Raw genomic sequence first — 20,854 nt, 5'->3', positions numbered from 1 at the left:
CACTGCCCATGTCAGCAACTTGGCATTCATTAATAAAATATATAGCCTGATGTACTCATTTAAAAACGTCAGACTAAAAAAGGTGGAATAGTCAAGCTGCCCTTGTAGAATAGAGATTGGGTATAGAGCGAGACTAGAGGAGCGGTAATACAGATAACATAGCCAACAGGCCAGTGTGTGGGGAGTAGACATGCTACAGATGTGTAATTCTATTTCTACGGGACATGCTACAGATGGGGACGATGTTCTACAGGTAAAGGAAGCCTGGACAGCAGCTGGCATAGAGTGGAGAGAGATTAGGCAGGCAGGTGTATATAGAGACGGCTACAGGTGCGGCTGGAATGTAGATGGTGTACTTTATGATACTGTGTACTGACCGGTGAAGAGGTCTCCGTTGCTGTAGGCCTTGCCCCGGCCCTCCTCGTCGCTGGGCACGGCCGACACCTGCTTAGCAGAGGTGCAGCCCATCGCCTCACTCTCTGGCTCCTCTTCTCATTGCACTCTCACCTAGAGACGGATAGAGGAGAGAGTGGTGGAGGTGGGAGGAGAGAGTGGAGGTGGGTGGGAGGAGAGAGTGTAGGTGGGTGGGAGGAGAGAGTGGAAAGAGAGAAAGTTAGAGTCCATAGCAGCTGTTGACAGAATTACATTGGTTGACACAGGCATTGTATTTGAATGATGACTGGGAGAAAGCTAGACAATCCCAACCTCTGAGCCGGTCACTGAGGAGAAGGGGTGTCAGTCACACGCACAATGTCACAGGCACAGAGTATCAGACTGTCAGTCACGGGCAATATACTGTCACAGACAGACTGTCAGGAACACACACACACTATTGTCACAGGCATAAAGGAAAACACTGTCAGAGACACAGCATGGCAGCATCAGCCACCACCAACACCTAGAAACCAACAGCCAGTCAAATAAAGAGAGACACAGAGACATACAGAGACAGACAGAGATACTGGTCTCTCGCTCTGTGGCTCTCTCCCTCTGTGTGCGTGTCTCTCTCTCTCTCCCTCGCTCTGTCTGTGTGTGTGTGTGTGTCTCTCTCTCCCCCTCTCTGTGTGCGTGTCCCTTCTCTCTGTGTCCCTCTCTCTCTCTCTCTTGCCGTGTGTCTCAGAGACAGAGACACAGAGCGGTACAACAGAATTAAAAGAGGGTCGGCTAGGAAGAAAAAAAAAGAGAGAGAAACAGGTTGGAGAGAGGTAGAGGAAAAAAGAGAGAGAGAGAAACAGGTTGGAGAGAGGTAGAGGAAAAGAGAGAGTAATGGGAGGCCAGAGAATAGATGAGTAGAGAGAAATGGTCCAGAGCATCAAAAGGCTGTTGACACTCTTCCTCTGTGTCCCGCCCCTCATTTGAAGCTGACAGGAGGACATTGTTTACTTCAGACCCAGCCTTCCTCCAGCCAGCTGTCTGACCACTGCACAAAGCACCAGGTGTGCAGAGAGGAGTGTGTGTGCAGACTGAATAGTGTGAGCGTATGTTGTTTGCATGCGTGTTTGAGAATTGTGTGTGTGTGTGTGTACGTGTCTTTCACAGCTTTCTTGGCTAAATAGCATTCATCTTCTGAGGTTGAGGGGAGCTTACACAGGTCTTTGTTAAAGGTGCAGAGAGTGAGAGGGATTCTTCGAGGGGGGGCTAGAGTCACACACAAACAGCTCTCTCATTGGCAGCAGCCCAATTCTGCCTGACTACAGAGGATGGGTTGGTAGCCAACAGAGTCACCTGTGGCCTGGTGGCAAGGCCCACCTCAGATAGTCCCTTATCACTGCAGCCCAGGTTGCTCAGGCACTGAGAACTGCATGTTCGTGTCTGAGCTGGAGCAACTCAATTATGGCTCAGACCATGGAGTCTGGCTGGGCACATTTCTTAAGCGTGCAGACGGGTGTGAGGTAAGAGAGAGAAAACCTCTAGCTCTCTTCCTGACTGAATCGTATGCCATAAGTGTGTGAAAATTCCAGTTCCAATGAATGGATGTCTAGTTAGGAATCTCACTGTCCTCGATGTGCCATCCTAGCCAGGTCAATAGTGTTTGGGCTGTGTGTCAGTAGAGCAGAGCGTTAAGTTTGCAGAGGGGATGTAGACAATGCAGGCCTGTCAGCTAGGAACAGATGTGGAAGGGTGTCAATGGGACAAGCTTACGCTGCCAGCTAAGACCCTGACACCAGCCAGATCCAGCACTCACACACACACACACATCTGATGATATCAATACACACACACACACACACACACACACACACACACACACACACACACGTTGCAAGGGCAGAGATAGTTAGGCCTAACAAATATGCAGGTTGCAAACCCACTTCCAGTATTCTGCCGTTAGGCTTCTCTCTGCATTATACCAAAGGTCTACAACTACTGTACACCTGCTTACATCATGCTTTTTACTCAAGGATCAACAAAAAGCTACAAGCCACATTCTAGTGTTTTACCACACACACAGTCTCAGTCTACCTGCAGGTCTGTGAGTAGTGGAGCTGAGGGGTATGTGTACATGAACAAGCAAGCTTGCATAAACACGTGCACACAGGCTCCCTGTTTTTAGCTTCGTTATTGTTGTCATTTTCTTACTTTCATATTACATTGTTTATTTTAGTTTATTTTGGAAATATTTTCTTAACTCTATTTCTTGAACTGCATTGTTGGTTAAGGGCTTGTAAGTAAACATTTCACAGTAAGGTCTACTACACCTGTTGTATTCGGCATATGTGACAAATAAAATGTGATTTGATTAGTGAAGCTTATGTGCACGTGTTTATGCAAGTGCGCTTGTGTGTGTACACATATCCCCTCAGCTCCACTACTCACAGACCTGCAGGTAGAGTAATGCTCTGTGTGTGTGTGTTGTAAAATGCCATGTTCAAAGAGACACACGCTCAGTAGTGTGTGTGAACCTTCTCAAATGCACAGCTGTGCCAGGAGCTTTCAGTCACCATAGAGCCTGAAAAACTGGCTGGGCGGGCCCGTCTATCCTGGAAAGGGAAGGAGCGAAAGGAGGGCCTCAGAGTATGGTTAAAGGCCCGGTCTCTGGGGCCTTTCGTCAGCCATGATGACAGTGACAGGGACAGAGTCAGTGGTGGGACCAGGGTTGAAACTAAGAAACCCTGCATTCTGTCTCTCTGACACAAAAGGACAACTCCTGAGCCAAATCACCATAATATTTACACTAGCCAACAGCAAATCCATGTAGCTCACCGCTTTCTCTTGTCCCAGTTTAAACACTACATCAGCCTGACAAGCTGGCAAGCCGTGCCAACACACACACACACACACACACACACGCGCTCGTAACCTTGTACACCCTCAGAAAAATAATACCTCTTCTGAGTGTGGTGTTATTGTTCTTTGTGCACGTCTCCATTCTCATGTTCTGCTTGGAGCACCTCTTCTCATTCTCTCTCCATTGTAGTGGGCACAAGAAGAAGTGGCTGTGGGGGAGGGAGGACGATGTACAAATAACAGATCCTCTGTTTGGGAGAACTGTCATGTGACAATGAGAGAGAGAGAGAGAGAGAGAGAGAGTCAGTCAGGCAGATACAGAAAGGAAACTGAAAAGTTTCAAGACATATTGTTGCGTACACGTTGGCACCAGGACAGGAGTATTTTTTTTTAGGCCAATAAAACCAGCCAAATTGAAAATGAGATCGCTGTATGGCTCACTGTATTTCCTGTGCTGTCTGCTCTGTGGCTTAGGGCATGACAGAGAGAGGGGGAGAGAAGGAAAGAGTGGAGTGAATGACCAGAGCTCAGAGGCCACTGTTAATAACCTCGTTAATCAGAAGAGTCATTGAAATCTAATGTCGAGTTAAAGTTCAGATTCATTTGACCTAGTGTTCAGTCACAGCCCTGAGGAGCGAAAGGAAATATGGACCGTTTCATAGGACAGAGGTTCAGAAAAAGGAAAACGTACAGTTAAGAAAGGAACGAGGTACAGATTGGCGAGGAGGACTAGCTCCGTGGACTCTTAATGTCCGGAAGTCATTTTACCATTGGGATCTGTACAGTTGCTTTTTTCCCTTCACAAGTTTTCGTGTCAAATTAACTCGTGACATTCCTGGATTACTCATATTAATAAAGTCTGATTTAAATCAACAAATATGATAGTCAGTTGAAAAAAGGTTATGGGTACAAGAGTGTGTACATATCTGGCTGTGTTCGAAAAATCACTACATATTCCATTGAGCCAAGAGGGGGGATGCTACCCATTGTCACAGTTCCAAGACCAGTCAGAAAAGACCAGCCAATGACGCCGGTGGATCTTAAAACTGAACTTGGATCCGCTTTAAATAGCAATGATATCAGTCTCGAACCAGTCACAACTATACAACAAAACAATACAGAAATGTAAGTTTCTTTCCAGCTCATTTTTTGTTACATGATTGTATAGCTAGCATGAGCTTTGAAGTTGAGGGTACAGTATTTATGAAGTTTGGCAATGAGGACAAAAACTAGCATAGTTCAGCTAGCCGGCTAGTTTAGCCAGGGAAAATGGTAGACATGTTTGTGTGTGTGCCAGCTGGGTGCACATGCACACTAGGCAGTTCAGGAAACAGATTGTAGTTTCTATGTCCTGATATCAGGAACTGGTGGCAAAAAGTTAGATGAAACAATTCAGAGATTGAAACAAATAAAATCAGATGGCATATTTAAGGAGAGCAAATCGATATACAATCCCAAAATCAGCTGTAACTGCCAATAGTAAAACAAAGCTTAAAACAATGTTTGAGTGAACCCTGTAAACAGAAAATGAATGGTGAATTTGGTTCCGGACACACTATAGGGAGTCAACGACTGATCATATTCACCTGAACGAGCTCAAACCCCTGACGGCGCGATCCTAAAAATGTCATACCGCGTTCCCTCCTTCAGGGAACAGTAGTTATATTCACGTCCCCTTTCAGTCGGTCACTCTGTGTAACATACTATGGGGACATACAATCATGCTGCAAGATGGCTGAGAGGGTACCAAGATAGGAGGCCCACGGCAGCCCAAGCACACAGGCTCCAAAATGGGGTCAGAGCCTCATGACACTTGAATTGTCAGAGCACCATACAGGGAACCAGAACCTGCTGCAACTTGGCTATGCACACTGACCCGTTGCCACTGCAGCCCAGGTCCAGAGACTCCATGGATCCAAGAACAACACTTACCTTGCGAGCCTGAAATGTCAGAGCTCGGACAAGGAACCGCAAGTCCAAAACAACTGGACATCTGGTCGTGACTTAGTAAAAGGTGCACATGTTCTGCATAGCATTGACCTTCTGCATAGCATTGACCAGAGTCTATTGTCCACGGCATAAACCCACAGGTTCCAGCAATAACCTGGAAACTGTGTTCTCACGCTCTGCCACGAGAGTAGAGCCGTCAATCGGGACACACCGAGATGGCGGCCATATAAATCTGCAATGTGGAAAAAGAAAAGCCCTGTTGGAAAAGCTAAAGCAACAACAAAATGTCTACCAAAGAAGGATAAAGGATAAACCAACCCTCAAACGCACATGACTTCTACGAGAGGGTTGTATAAGACACACGCGCCGACTGTATCGTCGTAATCACGGTCGAGGGTAAACCCCTAGCCGTCAAAATTCAACCTTTCAGGGGCCAAACACACAGCTCTCTTATCTGCCGTCGTGAGTGGCAAACGCTCCCGTACGCCTGGGATAATAGATCAACGACATGGAACCCGCCGCAGGGTCCCCGACCAACAGAGGGATGGTCTCCGGGAACCAGGGTTGTCACTGCGCTAACGGGGAGCCACCAGAATCAACACAGACCTTTCTGTCGGACCCTGGCTAGGCCCCTTTAGTCAATCTTTACTAATGTCCTGCCACCGGCACTGGGTTAAGTCTGTGTGTGCCGATGTCACAACGCTATACACGTCAGCTACCACAGCAAGTGAAATCAATGCAACAGAAGAGCTGCAGTCAGTTTTAGAATCGGTGGCAAGAAGTGAAATATTTTGGACTAGTTTAAACACTAAAAGCATTGTATTTGGGACAAATCATCCACTAAACCTCAAAAATAAATATTGTAATGAATAATGTGGAAATTGAGCAAGTTGAGATTAAACTGCTTGGTAAATCCCTGTATTGTAATGCTGTCATGGTCAAAACATATTGATGCAACAGTAGCTAAGATGGGGAGAGGTCTGTCCGTAATAAAGAGCTGCTTTGCTTTCTTGACATTGTTATCAATAAAACAAATTAGTTTTGTCCCACCTGAACTACTGCCCAGTCATATGGTCCAGTGCCACAAAGAGGGACAGAGGCAAATTATAGTTGGCCCTGAACAGAGCAGCACAGCTAGGCCTTAAAATGTACACGAGAGAGTTAACTTCAATAACATGCATCTCAATCACTCTAAGCTCAAAGTTGAGGAGAGATTGTCTGCATCACTACCGGTCTTTGCGAGAGGTACTGACATGTTGAAAGAACTGAGCTTTCTGTTCAAACGACTAGCACACAACTCGGACACCCATGTACACCCCACAAGACATGCCACCAGAGGTCTCTTCACAGTCCACAAGTCCCAAACAGACTATGGGAGACGCACAGTACTACATAGAGCCATGGCTACATGGAACTCTATTCCACATCAAGTAACTCATGCAACCAGTAAAATGTGAACAAAACCACTGGATAAAACTAAACCTTATGGAACAGCGTGGACTGTGAAGAGAGACACTGAGGCACACACACGCAAGCTAGCATACACTCTACACACAGGTACACTAACATTGTTATACTGCTGTATTATGGATTCTGGATTGTAGATATGTTGTGGTAGAGTAGTGTGTAATGTGTTGTGTGATGTTTTATTTTGTTTATAAGGCGAGCTGAAGCCACAGAATGAATGTGAGCCCCAGTGTTCCCAATGGGGCAGTTCTGAGGATTAGGGACAGGAGTTTTACAGTGGGGCCAGAGATCTCATGTCATGTGGTCAGGGTTACACTCTTGACCCTATTTATGGACTTATTATCACTGTGGCCTGGCCTGTGTATCACCGTCCTGGTACAGTAGTGTTTTAACTCATTTACCATGTTATCACCTTCTCCCAGACATGCCCTCACAGATCAACAAACAGCAGAGCTCAGGTCAACCCCTCGTTGCTCTCTTTCACTCAGCTGCTCCAGGTCCATCCGAATCACTCTGACAAGTCTGGGCGGACAAACACAGTATGGCCATGAATGTTCATTAGAAATCATTAGCACTGCATCAGATACAGTATATTTCAATCTGGATCTAATTGAGTCTCTGCAGCAGGATAATTGGTGAAGCAGCTTCCTGTGTGTGACTGACCAGGGTGGGATTGTATGGTAATTATTATTTCATTTGCAGGGTGGAAAACCTGAATAATAGAATAGAGTTGGAAGATGGGCTCCCTTTAAGTAGGTGCAAACAAGCAGAATCATGTCTCAAAATGGTGTTGCATATTTCCTGTCAAATTATAATAACATTTTGTGAGAAGATCATGTCACTATCTTATGTTGTTGCACTGCAAACTAGTAGGCTCTCTGTGTCCCATCTGCTTATACTCTGAGATCCATATATAGCGCGTGGTCCAGGTTATCTGGCATGCAACAGAGCAACACATTTTCTGTTCTGGGGGCCCTGTTCTGCAACGCCTCCAGGCTCCAGCACCACTCTGCACTGCTGGTGCACATATTACCTCAACTAACCTGTACATTGACTTGGAATATAGCCTCGTTATTGTTACGCTTTTCTTACTTTAGTTTATATTTTCTTAACTCTAATTGTTCTTAAAACTGTAAGTAAGCATTTCACGGTAAAGTCTACACCTGTTGTATTCGGCACATGTGACGAATAAAATGTGAATTGGTCTCTTGCCTCTGCCTAGGGTTGGGCGACATCCAGATGTCCATACCGTTTCTGTACCATACCAGGGTATACAGTATTATCGAATGTGCACACAAGGGGCGCTATAAATAAAATACCTGGATCTTGACCCAGGAGGGGATTGAATGTCTCTGCTGTAACCACGAAGCTTGATCTGGACATCTAGACACTTAGCAAACCAAATGCATATCCCTGAGCTGGATATAATTCATTTGACATGTTAGATTTCTTAGTTACGATAAGTTTAAGTTATAAGCAGCAGCTTGGCACGCACCACAGCAGACCCCGCAAGGGAAAAAAAATCATACCATATATTTTGATATATACCGTTTATACTAGAGGTCGACCGACTATGATTTTTCAACACCGATACCGATTATCGGAGGACCAAAAAAGCCAATACATATTAAAATCGGCCGATTTCTAATAAAAAAATGTATTTGTAATAATGGCAATTACAACAATACTGAATGAACACTTATTTTAACTTAATATAATACATCAATAAAATCAATTTAGCCTCAATTAAATAATGAAACATGTTCAATTTGGTTTAAATAATGCAAAAACAAAGTGTTGGAGAAGAAAGTAAAAGTGCAATATGTGCTATGTAAGAAAGCTAACGTTTAAGTTCCTTGCTCAGAACATATGAATGCTGGTGTTTCCTTTTAACATGAGTCTTCAATATATTCTATATCTATCCTACCATGCCTTTCTAAGGTCTTCGAAAGCCAAGTCAACAAACAGATTACCGACCATTTCGAATCTCAACATACCTTCTCTGCTATGCAATCTGGTTTCAGAGCTGGTCATGGGTGCACCTCAGCCACGCTCAAGGTCCTAAACGATATCTTAACCGCCATCGATAAGAAACATTACTGTGCAGCCGTATTCATTGATCTGGCCAAGGCTTTCGACTCTGTCAATCACCACATCCTCATCGGCAGACTCGACAGCCTTGGTTTCACAAATGATTGCCTCGCCTGGTTCACCAACTACTTCTCTGATAGAGTTCAGTGTGTCAAATCGGAGGGTCTGCTGTCCGGACCTCTGGCAGTCTCTATGGGGGTGCCACAGGGTTCAATTCTTGGACCGACTCTCTTCTCTGTATACATCAAGGAGGTCGCTCTTGCTGCTGGTGAGTCTCTGATCCACCTCTACGCAGACGACACCATTCTGTATACTTCCAGCCCTTCTTTGGACACTGTGTTAACAACCCTCCAGGCAAGCTTCAATGCCATACAACTCTCCTTCCGTGGCCTCCAATTGCTCTTAAATACAAGTAAAACTAAATGCATGCTCTTCAACCGATCGCTACCTGCACCTACCCGCCTGTCCAACATCACTACTCTGGACGGCTCTGACTTACGTGGACAACTACAAATACTTAGGTGTCTGGTTAGACTGTAAACACTCCTTCCAGACCCATATCAAACATCTCCAATCCAAAGTTAAATCTAGAATTTGCTTCCTATTTCGCAACAAAGCATCCTTCACTCATGCTGCCAAACATACCCTTGTAAAACTGACCATCCTACCAATCCTCGACTTTGGCGATGTCATTTACAAAATAGCCTCCAATACCCTACTCAACAAATTGGATGCAGTCTATCACAGTGCAATCCGTTTTGTCACCAAAGCCCCATATACTACCCACCATTGCGACCTGTGCGCTCTCGTTGGCTGGCCCTCGCTTCATACTCGTCGCCAAACCCACTGGCTCCATGTCATCTACAAGACCCTGCTAGGTAAAGTCCCCCCTTATCTCAGCTCGCTGGTCACCATAGCATCTCCCACCTGTAGCACACGCTCCAGCAGGTATATCTCTCTAGTCACCCCCAAAACCAATTCTTTCTTTGGCCGCCTCTCCTTCCAGTTCTCTGCTGCCAATGACTGGAACGAACTACAAAAATCTCTGAAACTGGAAACACTTATCTCCCTCACTAGCTTTAAGCACCAACTGTCAGAGCAGCTCACAGATTACTGCACCTGTACATAGCCCACCTATAATTTAGCCCAAACAACTACCTCTTTCCCAACTGTATTTAATTGATTTATTTATTTTGCTCCTTTGCACCCCATTATTTTTACTTTGCACATTCTTCCATTGCAAAACTACCATTCCAGTGTTTTACTTGCTATATTGTATTTACTTTGCCTCCATGGCCTTTTTTGCCTTTACCTCCCTTCTCACCTCATTTGCTCACATTGTATATAGACTTGTTTATACTGTATTATTGACTGTATGTTTGTTTTACTCCATGTGTCGTTGTATCTGTCGAACTGCTTTGCTTTATCTTGGCCAGGTCGCAATTGTAAATGAGAACTTGTTCTCAACTTGCCTACCTGGTTAAATAAAGGTTAAAAAAAATAAAAAATATTCCCAGGTAAGAAGTTTTAGGTTGTAGTTATTATAGGAATTATAGGACTATTTCCCTCTATACCATTTGTATTTCATTAACCTTTGACTATTGGATGTTCTTATAGGCACTTTAGTAATGCCAGAGTAACAGTATAGCTTCCGTCCCTCTCCTCGCTCCTCCCTGGGCTCGAACCAGCAACACAACGACCAATAGCGCGCGCTAACTAGCCATCCATATCACTTCGGTTACACCAGCCTCATCTCAGGACTTGATAGGCTTGAAGTCATAAACAGCGCATAGCTTGACGCACAATGAAGAGCTGCTGTCAAAACGCACGAAAGTGCTGTTTGAACGAATGTTTACGCGCCTGCTTCTGCTTACCACCGCTCAGTCAGATTACATGCAACGCAGGACATGCTAGATAACATCTAGTAATATCATCAACCATGTAGTTAACTAGTGATTATGATTGATTGTTTTTTTTATAAGTTTAATGCTAGCTAGCAATTTACCTTGGCTTACTGCATTCGCGTAACATGCAGTCTCCTTGTGGAGTGCAACGAGAGGGGCAGGCCGTTATTGCGTTGGACTAGTTAACTGTAAGGATCCAAGATTGGATCCCCCGAGCCGACAAGGTGAAAAATCTGTCGTTCTGCCCCTGAACAAGGCAGTTAACCCATTGTTCCTAGGCCGTCATTGAAAATAATAATGTGTTCTTAACTGACTTGCCTAGTTAAATAAAAAAGGTATTAAAATAAATCGGCGCCAAAAACACAGATTTCCGATTGTTATGAAAACTTGAAATTGGCCCTTAATCAGCCATTCCGATTAATCGGTCGACCTCTAGTTTATACCAGGTAGGCTTGGGTGTTGCCCAAGCCTACCTCTGTCCAAAAGTAAGAAACATACCCTGGCCTGCCCCATGTACCACTGGACTCTATACACACACCGACTCAAGAGTGGGGGGAGAGACAAACACACAGACACAGCAATATGCATCATGCAGTGCCTGAGCTTTGTGAGTCAGTACCTAGAGGGATCCGGTTGTGCTGGCCTAGTGCTTTCTGCACTGCAATACACCTAACTTGAAACCAAATGCCACTCAGCAATGCCAATGACTGACAACCACAAATAGCATGTGCAGAAGTACTAACACACATGCAGTCAGGATACACAGAACCCCAATAATAACAGTATGTACCACCTACTGTATGTACCACATTCATTGATTGTGCGCAAGTACAATAGCTTCGGTCCAGTTTTCCACAAATACTCATTTTTTGCTAGTGGTTGTACTAAATTATTCTCCAATTAATAAAGTTGCTTTTGTTTACAACGTGAACCTAGCTAGTCAATGTAGCTGGCTAGATAGCTAGTAGTAGCTTATTGACTTCATAAATCTTAGTAAAATAACCAGTGGTGTATAATCGAGGCCATATGCAACCAAAATCAACTTTATTTCATTATTCCAATTCACAAGATAGAATGAACGTGAGTGTCAGCCATCAAGAATTGAACCGTGCGATTCTTTGCCGCTGGCCATTGGACGTGAAGCAGCTTTCATTGACTTCAAAGGAAGAGAGTTTCCTCAACGGATGAGGACCAGGGGCATATGGGCTTTTCGGTGAGCGCTGATGCCGCCCGGTGATAAACAGTGCCCACTTTGTCAAAAGCAGGGGTGCAAAGTATTTTGCTTGTCCATTCCCAGCACTCCTCTCCAGGGTGCTGTTGGAGAGACGTTGCTGCTGCGCTCCACCAACATTCCGGCAAAAAGAAACATAAATCACGTCACAGATATAGGGTATGGTAGAAAGAGTATGTGGACTTTTCTGTAGCCTACAGGCTAGAGATAAATGTACGACAACGCAATGAGATGGGCACTTTTTACATCATGCAGGTTTCGCCAATCAAATAGCAGAACCTAAAATGTTGCCCAATTAAATAAAAAAATGCGTTGTCAAGTTAACAAACATATCCTAAAAACAGGACAGGTTGGTCAAAGTAAAATGGACCATCACAACTGTTGTCCGGGAGTTTCACTCCATTGTCATGATCAGTGCTTTCAAGTTTGACAAGCTGATTACAACAAAAAATTTAATACTTCTGCATTTCCCGCTGTGTAAACATTGCAAATAGGCTCAAGATAACTCCTGATAAAGTTGGGTAGCTGATATTCAGAGCTTAAAATAGCCAAACTGAATAGTCACAGGAATCAGGACTAATAAAATTAATTAAACAGTCTGTTTTTACAAATGGTGGACCTGGACATGGATGGGCCTTCAAAAAAAGAATTGTGTGCGGTCCAGATCGGCCTTGATTTCCACATCCACGGACATTGGTTTTTGTTCCGATCCAGACAAAATCTGAACCAATCATAGGAGAATCTGAATGTCCGATTAATTAGGGCTGATTTCAAGTGTTCATAACAATTGGAAATCTGTATTTTTGGACACCGATTTGCAGGATTTTTTTTTTTTTTTACACCTTTACTTAATCTTTATTTAAAGAGGCAAGTCAGTTAAGAACACATTCTTATTTTCAATGACGGCCTAGGAACGATGGGTTAACTGCCTTGTTCAGGGGCAGAACGACAGATTTTTACCTTGTCAACTCAGGGGATTCGATCTTGCAAACTTACAGTTAACTAGTCCAACGCTCTAACCACCTGCCTCTCATTGCACTCCACGAGGAGCCTGCCTGTTACCCGAATGCAGTAAGAAGCCAAGGTAAGTTGCTAGCTAGCATTAAACTTATCTTATAAAAAAAAATCTATCATAATCACTAGTTAACTACACATGGTTGATGATATTACTAGATATTATCTAGCATGTCCTGCGTTGCATATAATCGATGCGGTGCGTATTCACGAAAAAGGACTGTTCTTGCTCCAATGTGTACCTAACCATAAACATCAATGCCTTTCTTAAAATCAATACACAGAAGTATATATTTTTAAACCTGCATATTTAGCTAAAATAAATCCAGGTTAGCAGGCAATATTAACCAGGTGAAATTGTGTCACTTCTCTTGCGTTCATTGCATGCAGAGTCAGGGTATATGCAACAGTTTGGGCCGCCTAATTTGCCAGAATTTTACGTAATTATGACATAACATTGAAGGTTGTGCAATGTAACAGGAATATTTAGACTTATGGATGCCACCCGTTAGATACAATACGGAACAAGGCGTTTATTCACTGAAAGAATAAACGTCTTGTTTGAGATGAGTTTCCAGATTCGACCATATTAATGACCTAAGGCTCATATTTCTGTGTGTTATTATGTTATAACTAAGTCTATGATTTGATAGAGCAGTCTGACTGATCAATGGTAGGCACCAGCAGGCTCGTAAGCATTCATTCAAACAGCACATTCGTGCGTTTTGCCAGCAGCTCTTCTCAGTGATTCAAGCACACCCCTGTTTATGACTTCAAGCCCATCAACTCCCGAGATTAGGCTGGTGTAACCGATGTGAAATGGCTAGCTAGTTAGCGGGATGCGCGCTAATAGCGTTTCAAACGTCACTCGCTCTGAGACTTAGAGTAGTTATTCCCCTTGCTCTGCATGGGTAACGCTGCTTCGAGGGTGGCTGTTGTCGAGGTGTTCCTGGTTCGAGCCCAGGTAGGGGTGAGGAGAGGGGTGGAAGCTATACTGTAAAAGTGCCTACAACAGTATATGAAATACAAATGGTATTGAGAGAAATAGTCCTATAATTACTACAACCTAAAACGTCTTACCTGGGAATATTGAAGACTCATGTTAAAAGGAACCACCAGCTTTCATATGTTCTGAGCAAGGAACTTAAACGTTAGCTTTTTTACATGGCACATATTGCACTTTTACTTTCTTCTCCAACACTTTGTTTTTGCATTATTTAAACCAAATTGAACATGTTTCATTATTTATTTGAGGCTAAATTGATTTTATTGATGTATTATGTTACAATAAGTGTTCATTCAGTATTGTTGTAATTGTCATAATTACAAATAAAACGAAATTACATATATAATTGTTTTTATTTTATTTTATTTTTTTATTTTTTTAAATCGTCCGATTAATCGGTATCGGCTTTTTTTGGTCCTCCAATAATAGTTATCGGTATTGAAAAAAATCATAAAATCGGTCAACCTCTAGTCTGGACAGGCCTTGATTTGGTCCAAACATAGGCATCTATAAATAAATAAAAAACTACTTTCATTCAGAAACAAAAATGGACCTGATGTCAACATCTGGAAAATACATATTTTCAACGCCCAGAAAATACACCTTTTCAACATCCTGGAAAATATGTATTTTCACCTTTTATTCAGAGTTGAATAAATTGAACCAAACTTCAATGTCTGGAAAATAAAAATGTTCAATGGCGACACATCATTCATGTTTAGCAAAAAAAAAAATATATAATATATTTTAAATATTATTTAGGCATTAATAGGTGTCATATAACAGTTTGAAAACAATTTAAAAAACAAATCTTTGAGTTAATAAAGTTACATACAAACATGGTCTCTTTTCTGATTTCTTGAATAAGGCAGCTCCAAAATGCAGGTGTTTCAGCCTGGCTCAGTGTTTTCTGTGGGGGTGGGGCAGCAAGCTGAAAATACGGAGTGTAGGGGTTGGTAATGTTCTCTAGTTGCGCCGTGATTGACTCAGTATTCTGTCACTTATGGGGACCCTACGTCACCGCAAAAGCTAGGGGGAGAGGTTAGGCCATTTGATCTGAAAGTGGTTGGGCTCGAAATCTAGGGGGAGAGCTAAAACAATTCAAGCCCCTTGGGTGCTGCCATAAAGTTACATTAGAAGTGTACATCAAAGAAGGTTCAAGGTCATTGGCCACAGATACAATGATTTCAAATCATGTTATATATACAGTAGCTTTGATTGGACTGATCATGTCAACCTCATATTTTCAAAATCTTAGTCATCATAATGAATAAAGTCAACAATATACTGGCAAACCCTTTTCAATCTAAGAGAAATGATAGATAAAACGTATCGGTACTCATCGGCCATTGGACATAAAACATTAAATAACAAGTTGGTAACCGCAAATTCAACAATGAGCATTTTAGAAGGAATTAGTGACTAGCTGCAAGCATTGCAAGGCAATCACTAGCCTGCTATTAATTTGAGTGGGTGTGTGGTTTAAGTCTGGGTTTAAGAGTCTCTTTTACAAGCTTAAAAGGATAAACACTCGACACCATGGGTCAGAAAAGGTTGAATACATTGGCCATGCTATCAATCCAGCATGACTTCTGCCGTGTTCAAAACAACTGGAAACTCGGAAATCTCAGACTCTAGTGAGTTGAAGACAACTAGGAAAAAAGAAAAAAAGAAAAATAAAGTCGGAAAAAGTCGGGAACTCGGGCCTCTTTCTAGAGCTCTGACTGACTTGAAGATCACCGACGTCATGATTCAACCTTGTTTATTTCCTGAGTTTCCAGTTGTCTTGACAGCACTATAAATCCAGAGAACGACAGACTTTGATGACAAAGTTTGGTGACAAAATTTGCCCACAAGAAGGACTGCCACACCACCTTCCTATTCAAGTGAGGACAGCACAACAAGGTGAGTCCAAAAATGAAAGCAGCTGCATTAATGATGTAATATGCATTTTATTTTTATTTCACCAGGAAGGCTAGTTGAGAACAAGTTCTCATTTACAACTGTGACCTGGCCAAGATAAAGCAAAGCAGTGTGACACAAACAGAGTTACACATGGAATAAACAAACGTACAGTCAATAACACAATAGAAAAGTCTATATACAGTGTGTGCAAATGTAGTAAGATTAGGGAGGTAAGGCAATAAATAGGCCATAGTGGCAAAATAATTACAATTTAGAAATTAAACACTGGAGTGATAGATGTGCAGAAGACAAATGTGCAAGTAGAGTTGCTGGGGTGCAAAGGAGAAAAAATAATATGGGGATGAGGTAGGAAGAGTTGGCTTTGGGGGTGACCAGTGAAATATACCTGCTGGAGCGCGTGCTACGGGTGGGTGCTGCAATGGTGACCAGTGAACTGAGATAATGCAGGGCTTTACCTTGCAAAGACTTATAGATGACCTGGAGCCAGTGGGTCTGACGACGAATATGAAGCGAGGGCCAGCCAACGAGAGCATACAGGTCGCAATGGTGGGTAGAATATGGGGCTTTGGTGACAATATGGAAGGCACTGTGACTGCATCCAATTTGCTGAGTAGAGTGAAGCTATTTTGTAAATGACATCGTCGAAGTCAAGGATCGGTAGGATAGTCAGTTTTACGAGGGTATGTTTGGCAGCATGAGTGAAGGATGCTTTGTTGTGAAATAGGAAACCAATTCTAGATTTAATTTTGGATTGGAGATGCTTAATGTTAGGCTGGAAGGAGAGTTTACAGTCTAACCAGACACCTAGGTATTTGTAGTTGTCCACGTATTCTAAGTCAGAGCCGTCCAGAGTAGTGATGCTCGACGGGCAGGCGGAGGGGGGAGGGGCAGCGATCGGTTGAAGGTAATGCATTTAGTTTTGCTTGCATTTAAGAGCAGTTGGAGGCCACGAAAGGAGTGTTGTATGGCACTGAAGCTCATCTGGAGGTTAGTTAACACAGTGTCCAAAGAAGGGCCAGAAGTATACAGAATGGTGTCACCTGCATAGAGGTGGATCAGAGAATCACCAGCAGCAAGAGCGACATCATTGATGTATACAGAGAAAGGAGTCGGCCCGAGAATTGAACCCTGTGACACCCCCATAGAGACTGCCAGAGGTCCCGACAACAGGCCCTCCGATTTGACACATTGAACTCATTCTGAGAAGTAGTTGGTGAACCAGGCAAGGCAGTCATTTGAGAAACCAAGGCTGTTGAGTATGCTGATAAGAATGCAGTGATTGTACAGTATTATCTTTTAAAATTGATGGTGGTTATGATATCATTTAGGACCTTGAGCGTGGTTGAGGTGTACCCATGACCAGCTTCATAGCGTTAAAGGTACGGTGGGATTCGAAATGGTCGGTGATCTGTTTGTTAACTTGGCTTTCAAAGACTTTAGACCCAAACTGTTACAGACCTATATCTATCCTTCCCTGCCTTTCTAGAGTGTCACCCCCTTTGGAGAGGGGGATGACCGAAGCAGCGTTCCAATCTTTAGGGATCTCAGACGATACAAAAGAGGTTGAACAGGCTAGCAATATGGGTCGCAACAATTGTGGCGGATACTTTTAGAAAGAGAGGATCCAGATTGTCTAGCCCAGCTGATTTGTAGCGGTCCAGATTTTGCAGCTATTTCAGAACATCAGCTATCTGGATTTGGGTGAAGGAGCAATGGGGAGGTTTGGGCAAGTTGCTGTGGGGGGTGCAGAGCTGTTGACCGGGGTAGGGGTAGCCAGGTGGAAAGCATGGCCAGCCGTAGAAAAATACTTCTTGAAATTCTCAATTATTGTAGCTTGATCGGTGGTGACAGTGTTTCCTTGCCTCAGTGCAGTGGGCAGCTGGGAGGAGGTGGTCTTATTCTCCATGGACTTTACAGTGTCCCAGAGCTTTTTGGAGTTTGTGCTACAGGATGCAAATTTGTTTGAAAAAAAGCTAGCCTTTGCTTTCCTAACTGACTGTGTATATTGGTTCCTAACTTCCCTGAAAAGTTGCATATTGCAGGGGCTATACAATGCTAATGCAGTACACCACAGGATGTTTGTGCTGGTCAAGGGCAGTCAGGTCTGGAGTCAACCAAGGGCTATATCTGTTCTTAGTTCTACATTTTTTGAATGGGGCATGCTTATTTAAGATGGTGAGGAAAGCACTTTTAAAGAATAACCGGGCATCTGACAGAATGAGGTCAATATTCTTCCGGGATACCCAGGACAGGTCGATTAGAAAGGCCTGCTTACTGAAGTGTTGGTGGTGCACATGTAGCCTATAGCCAGTTTTAGAGAAATGTTATCACATAATATGGTACGGGCTTTCGCTGGCTGCTTATATGCCCCCTTTATTTATCCTACAGTTCTGACTTCGTGTACATGGAGAATACTCTAAGAATGGCACAGTTGTGAATGTCACTGTACATTTCAAAACTGCTGAACAAATAGTTATATATACACCATGTCTGTTCAAGCTCACTCATTAATGTCTTAATCGAAATTACGGATTACCTCTCAATTGTCAGTAGACACCACATTTGTTTAATTAAGTAGCTATATCAGCTACTGATAGCCAGGTGTAGGCACGGTAAGAATTCACTCCATGGTGCTGAAAATAAAGCTCTGCTGTTGGGACAGCTTTATGTATGCCCTAACTGTTTGTGGGCACAGTTTGTCACTGTTACAGTGAAATTAATGTATTGTTTAGTGTTGTGGCTTGCTGGCATGCATGAACATAAATTATTGAGTTTGCCCCACCAAAATGTACATGCTAAAATCGACACTGCATATTTTACACATCATTTTGCTTAGTGGGACTATTCTAGTTTTGTTGGAGTGCATTTTTTGGTCTTGCCTATGGCGGCAGAACAGTAAGGATCGGCCGTTAAAGTGATGTCACGTTAACATTGCATCATAGCAACCCCAATTAGGGTTGCACTCCACCTCCGCCAAAGACATGCGAAAATCACCACCTGAGATTCAGACAGTGGCCAGATAGGGGATGAAGTGAGCGAGAGCACAAATTGAGAGGCAGAGAGATGGGCAGATGAGCGAGGACAGGACAGCTAATAATAGATCTCCCTCTCTGCCTGGAGGGAGACGCTGACTTCAGAGCAAGCTGTGCGCTGTGTTTTTCTGCCGCCGGAACAAAAGCCATATGCGAGCGGCGAATCATACACATCGCATTCACGGATGAGGACTGCAGATGGAGGAATACAGATAAAGCCAGACAAACGTAGATTGCATGGTCATCTAATCACAACAGTGCAGGACTATATTAGCCAATGTACCAGCTGCTAGCAGAATATAGTGGCTAAGCAATAAAGCAAATACACCTATGTTAATGCATGTGCATCGGTCCAATTATTGCAGTGGACCAGCAGCAGGGGATAGCGTCCAGCGACTAACAAGCAAATCAGTCAGCTGTTATATTGTCAAACAGAAGGCTAGGTCCTTATGGCGACGTAAGGTAAACACTAAAAATTATCCTACGTTGCTCAATACTATGGTTGCTGAAGCCACATCACTAAAGCACATCAGTGGCCAAGAAATATTGATCTGTATGTGTCTCGATATGATCGCCTGTGAGCTCATGGAGCAGTGACACTGTCAGGTAGCCATATACATACAGACAAGCACCTCCAATTCACCGTTCAGTCTCAGAGGAGCCGTAAATCTCGACACAAGTAATGTGTTTGAATTAAGGCGTCATTTAATAGTAGAGCTGCGCCGCATGCCCAGATCTAACGTGGCGGAGCAAAGTTGATCCTCGCCTCAACACACAGTTGTGTCCAGCTGTGCTGCAGAGACACACTGGGCGCATTGTTTCCCGCAGGGAAAGATAGGGTAACGTCTCTACGTGTGTACACACAGAGACACACATGCCTAGATAGGTGATTGTCTTTAAAACAGCCCAGGTGTCCTCTGTTCATGTTGCTTCAAGTCCAGAAACAAACGGCATTGCAGACGAGGGAGAAAAGAGAGAGCGACAGGGCAAGGGGGCCAGCGTGAATGATTTTTAAATATTTTTTTACAAAATTGGTAAAGCATTAAATCCATCGAACTGTATCCAACCTGAGCATAATGCTAAACGGTAAACAAAACACATACCTACTATATATAGTACTCAATTTCCCCTATGGTCTCCTTTCTCCTGACGCATGCAGATTTGTCTAACAGAGACATGTCCGAGAGCCGAACCCCAAGACACAGGAAGGAAAGCGCCAGGCAATCACAGCCCGAATCAAGGAACAACAACAAAAGAGAAGGCTACGAAAGAAATCATATATGCACGTTCATTTAAGACGCTAATAACGTTTTAAAACTAATAGCGAGTATTTTATGAACGTAGCTACTTACTTTACTGAACCAGTTCCTTCACGGTCCACTTGAGATTCGCCGAGCTTTACGCAAACAGTCAGGCGGGAGCTGGCGCTACAGCGTGTGGCTGGGAACCGTATTACCACTTCACTGAACGTAAACTATGGTTTGCGTCATTTTACCAGGATGCCACTATTTCGCGCAGTAATGCAGCCATCTTGCTTAGGACTTTACTGTTTAATGTAAATATTCTGTTCATTTGTTGGCAATAAGAATATAGAAGGGTTATTTTGTGAATTAAAAAAATATTTAAAAGATGGCTAAATAAATGAATACATTTGACAACAGAAGCAAGTAGTAGCATGTGAGAGGGACTACTTTTCTGGGAAATGAGATTGACAGGTACATTATCGCTTCGTTCAGACAGGCAGCCAATTCTGATCTTTCACTAATTTGTATTTTGACCAATTAGATCAACTCTGCAAAAGATCTGTGAAAAGTTCTGATGTGATTGGTCAAAATACCAATTAGTGGGAAAAAGACCAGAAATGTGCATAATACTTTTTTTAAATGCATGATATCATGTTCCTTGAAATTGGCCAAGATGCATGATCATGGACGGAGAGGTATAGTTCAACCATGCCAGCTCAGTAGTTGTTCTCTCTGGAGAGAAAATAAGTAGTTCTGTGAAA

General features: G+C 43.2%; 1 protein-coding gene across 3 annotated transcripts in view; it reads right to left on the bottom strand.

Annotated features, from left to right (window-relative positions):
* Positions 1 to 20,334, bottom strand: part of zgc:92140 (DUF4612 domain-containing protein) — a 34,026-nt gene extending 13,692 nt beyond the window's left edge. The window contains exons 1-4 of one of the 3 annotated variants that reach the window (XM_020499000.2): positions 20,202 to 20,316; positions 7,047 to 7,167; positions 3,328 to 3,489; positions 378 to 507 (exon numbers count right to left, since the gene is read on the bottom strand). In XM_020499000.2, coding sequence (XP_020354589.1) covers positions 378 to 468 — 91 coding nt within the window. In that variant the 5' untranslated portion in view covers positions 469 to 507; positions 3,328 to 3,489; positions 7,047 to 7,167; positions 20,202 to 20,316. Of the gene's footprint in view, positions 1 to 377; positions 508 to 3,327; positions 3,490 to 7,046; positions 7,168 to 20,201 lie in introns of all 3 variants that reach the window. The other 2 variants (XM_020498999.2, XM_020499001.2) reach the window with 2 other exon arrangements.
* Between the last annotated feature and the right edge of the window lie 520 nt (positions 20,335 to 20,854).

Source organism: Oncorhynchus kisutch, linkage group LG13 (genome assembly GCF_002021735.2).
Source record: "Oncorhynchus kisutch isolate 150728-3 linkage group LG13, Okis_V2, whole genome shotgun sequence".
Lineage (NCBI taxonomy): Eukaryota > Metazoa > Chordata > Actinopteri > Salmoniformes > Salmonidae > Oncorhynchus > Oncorhynchus kisutch.
This window is presented reverse-complemented; position numbering and strand designations above follow the sequence as displayed.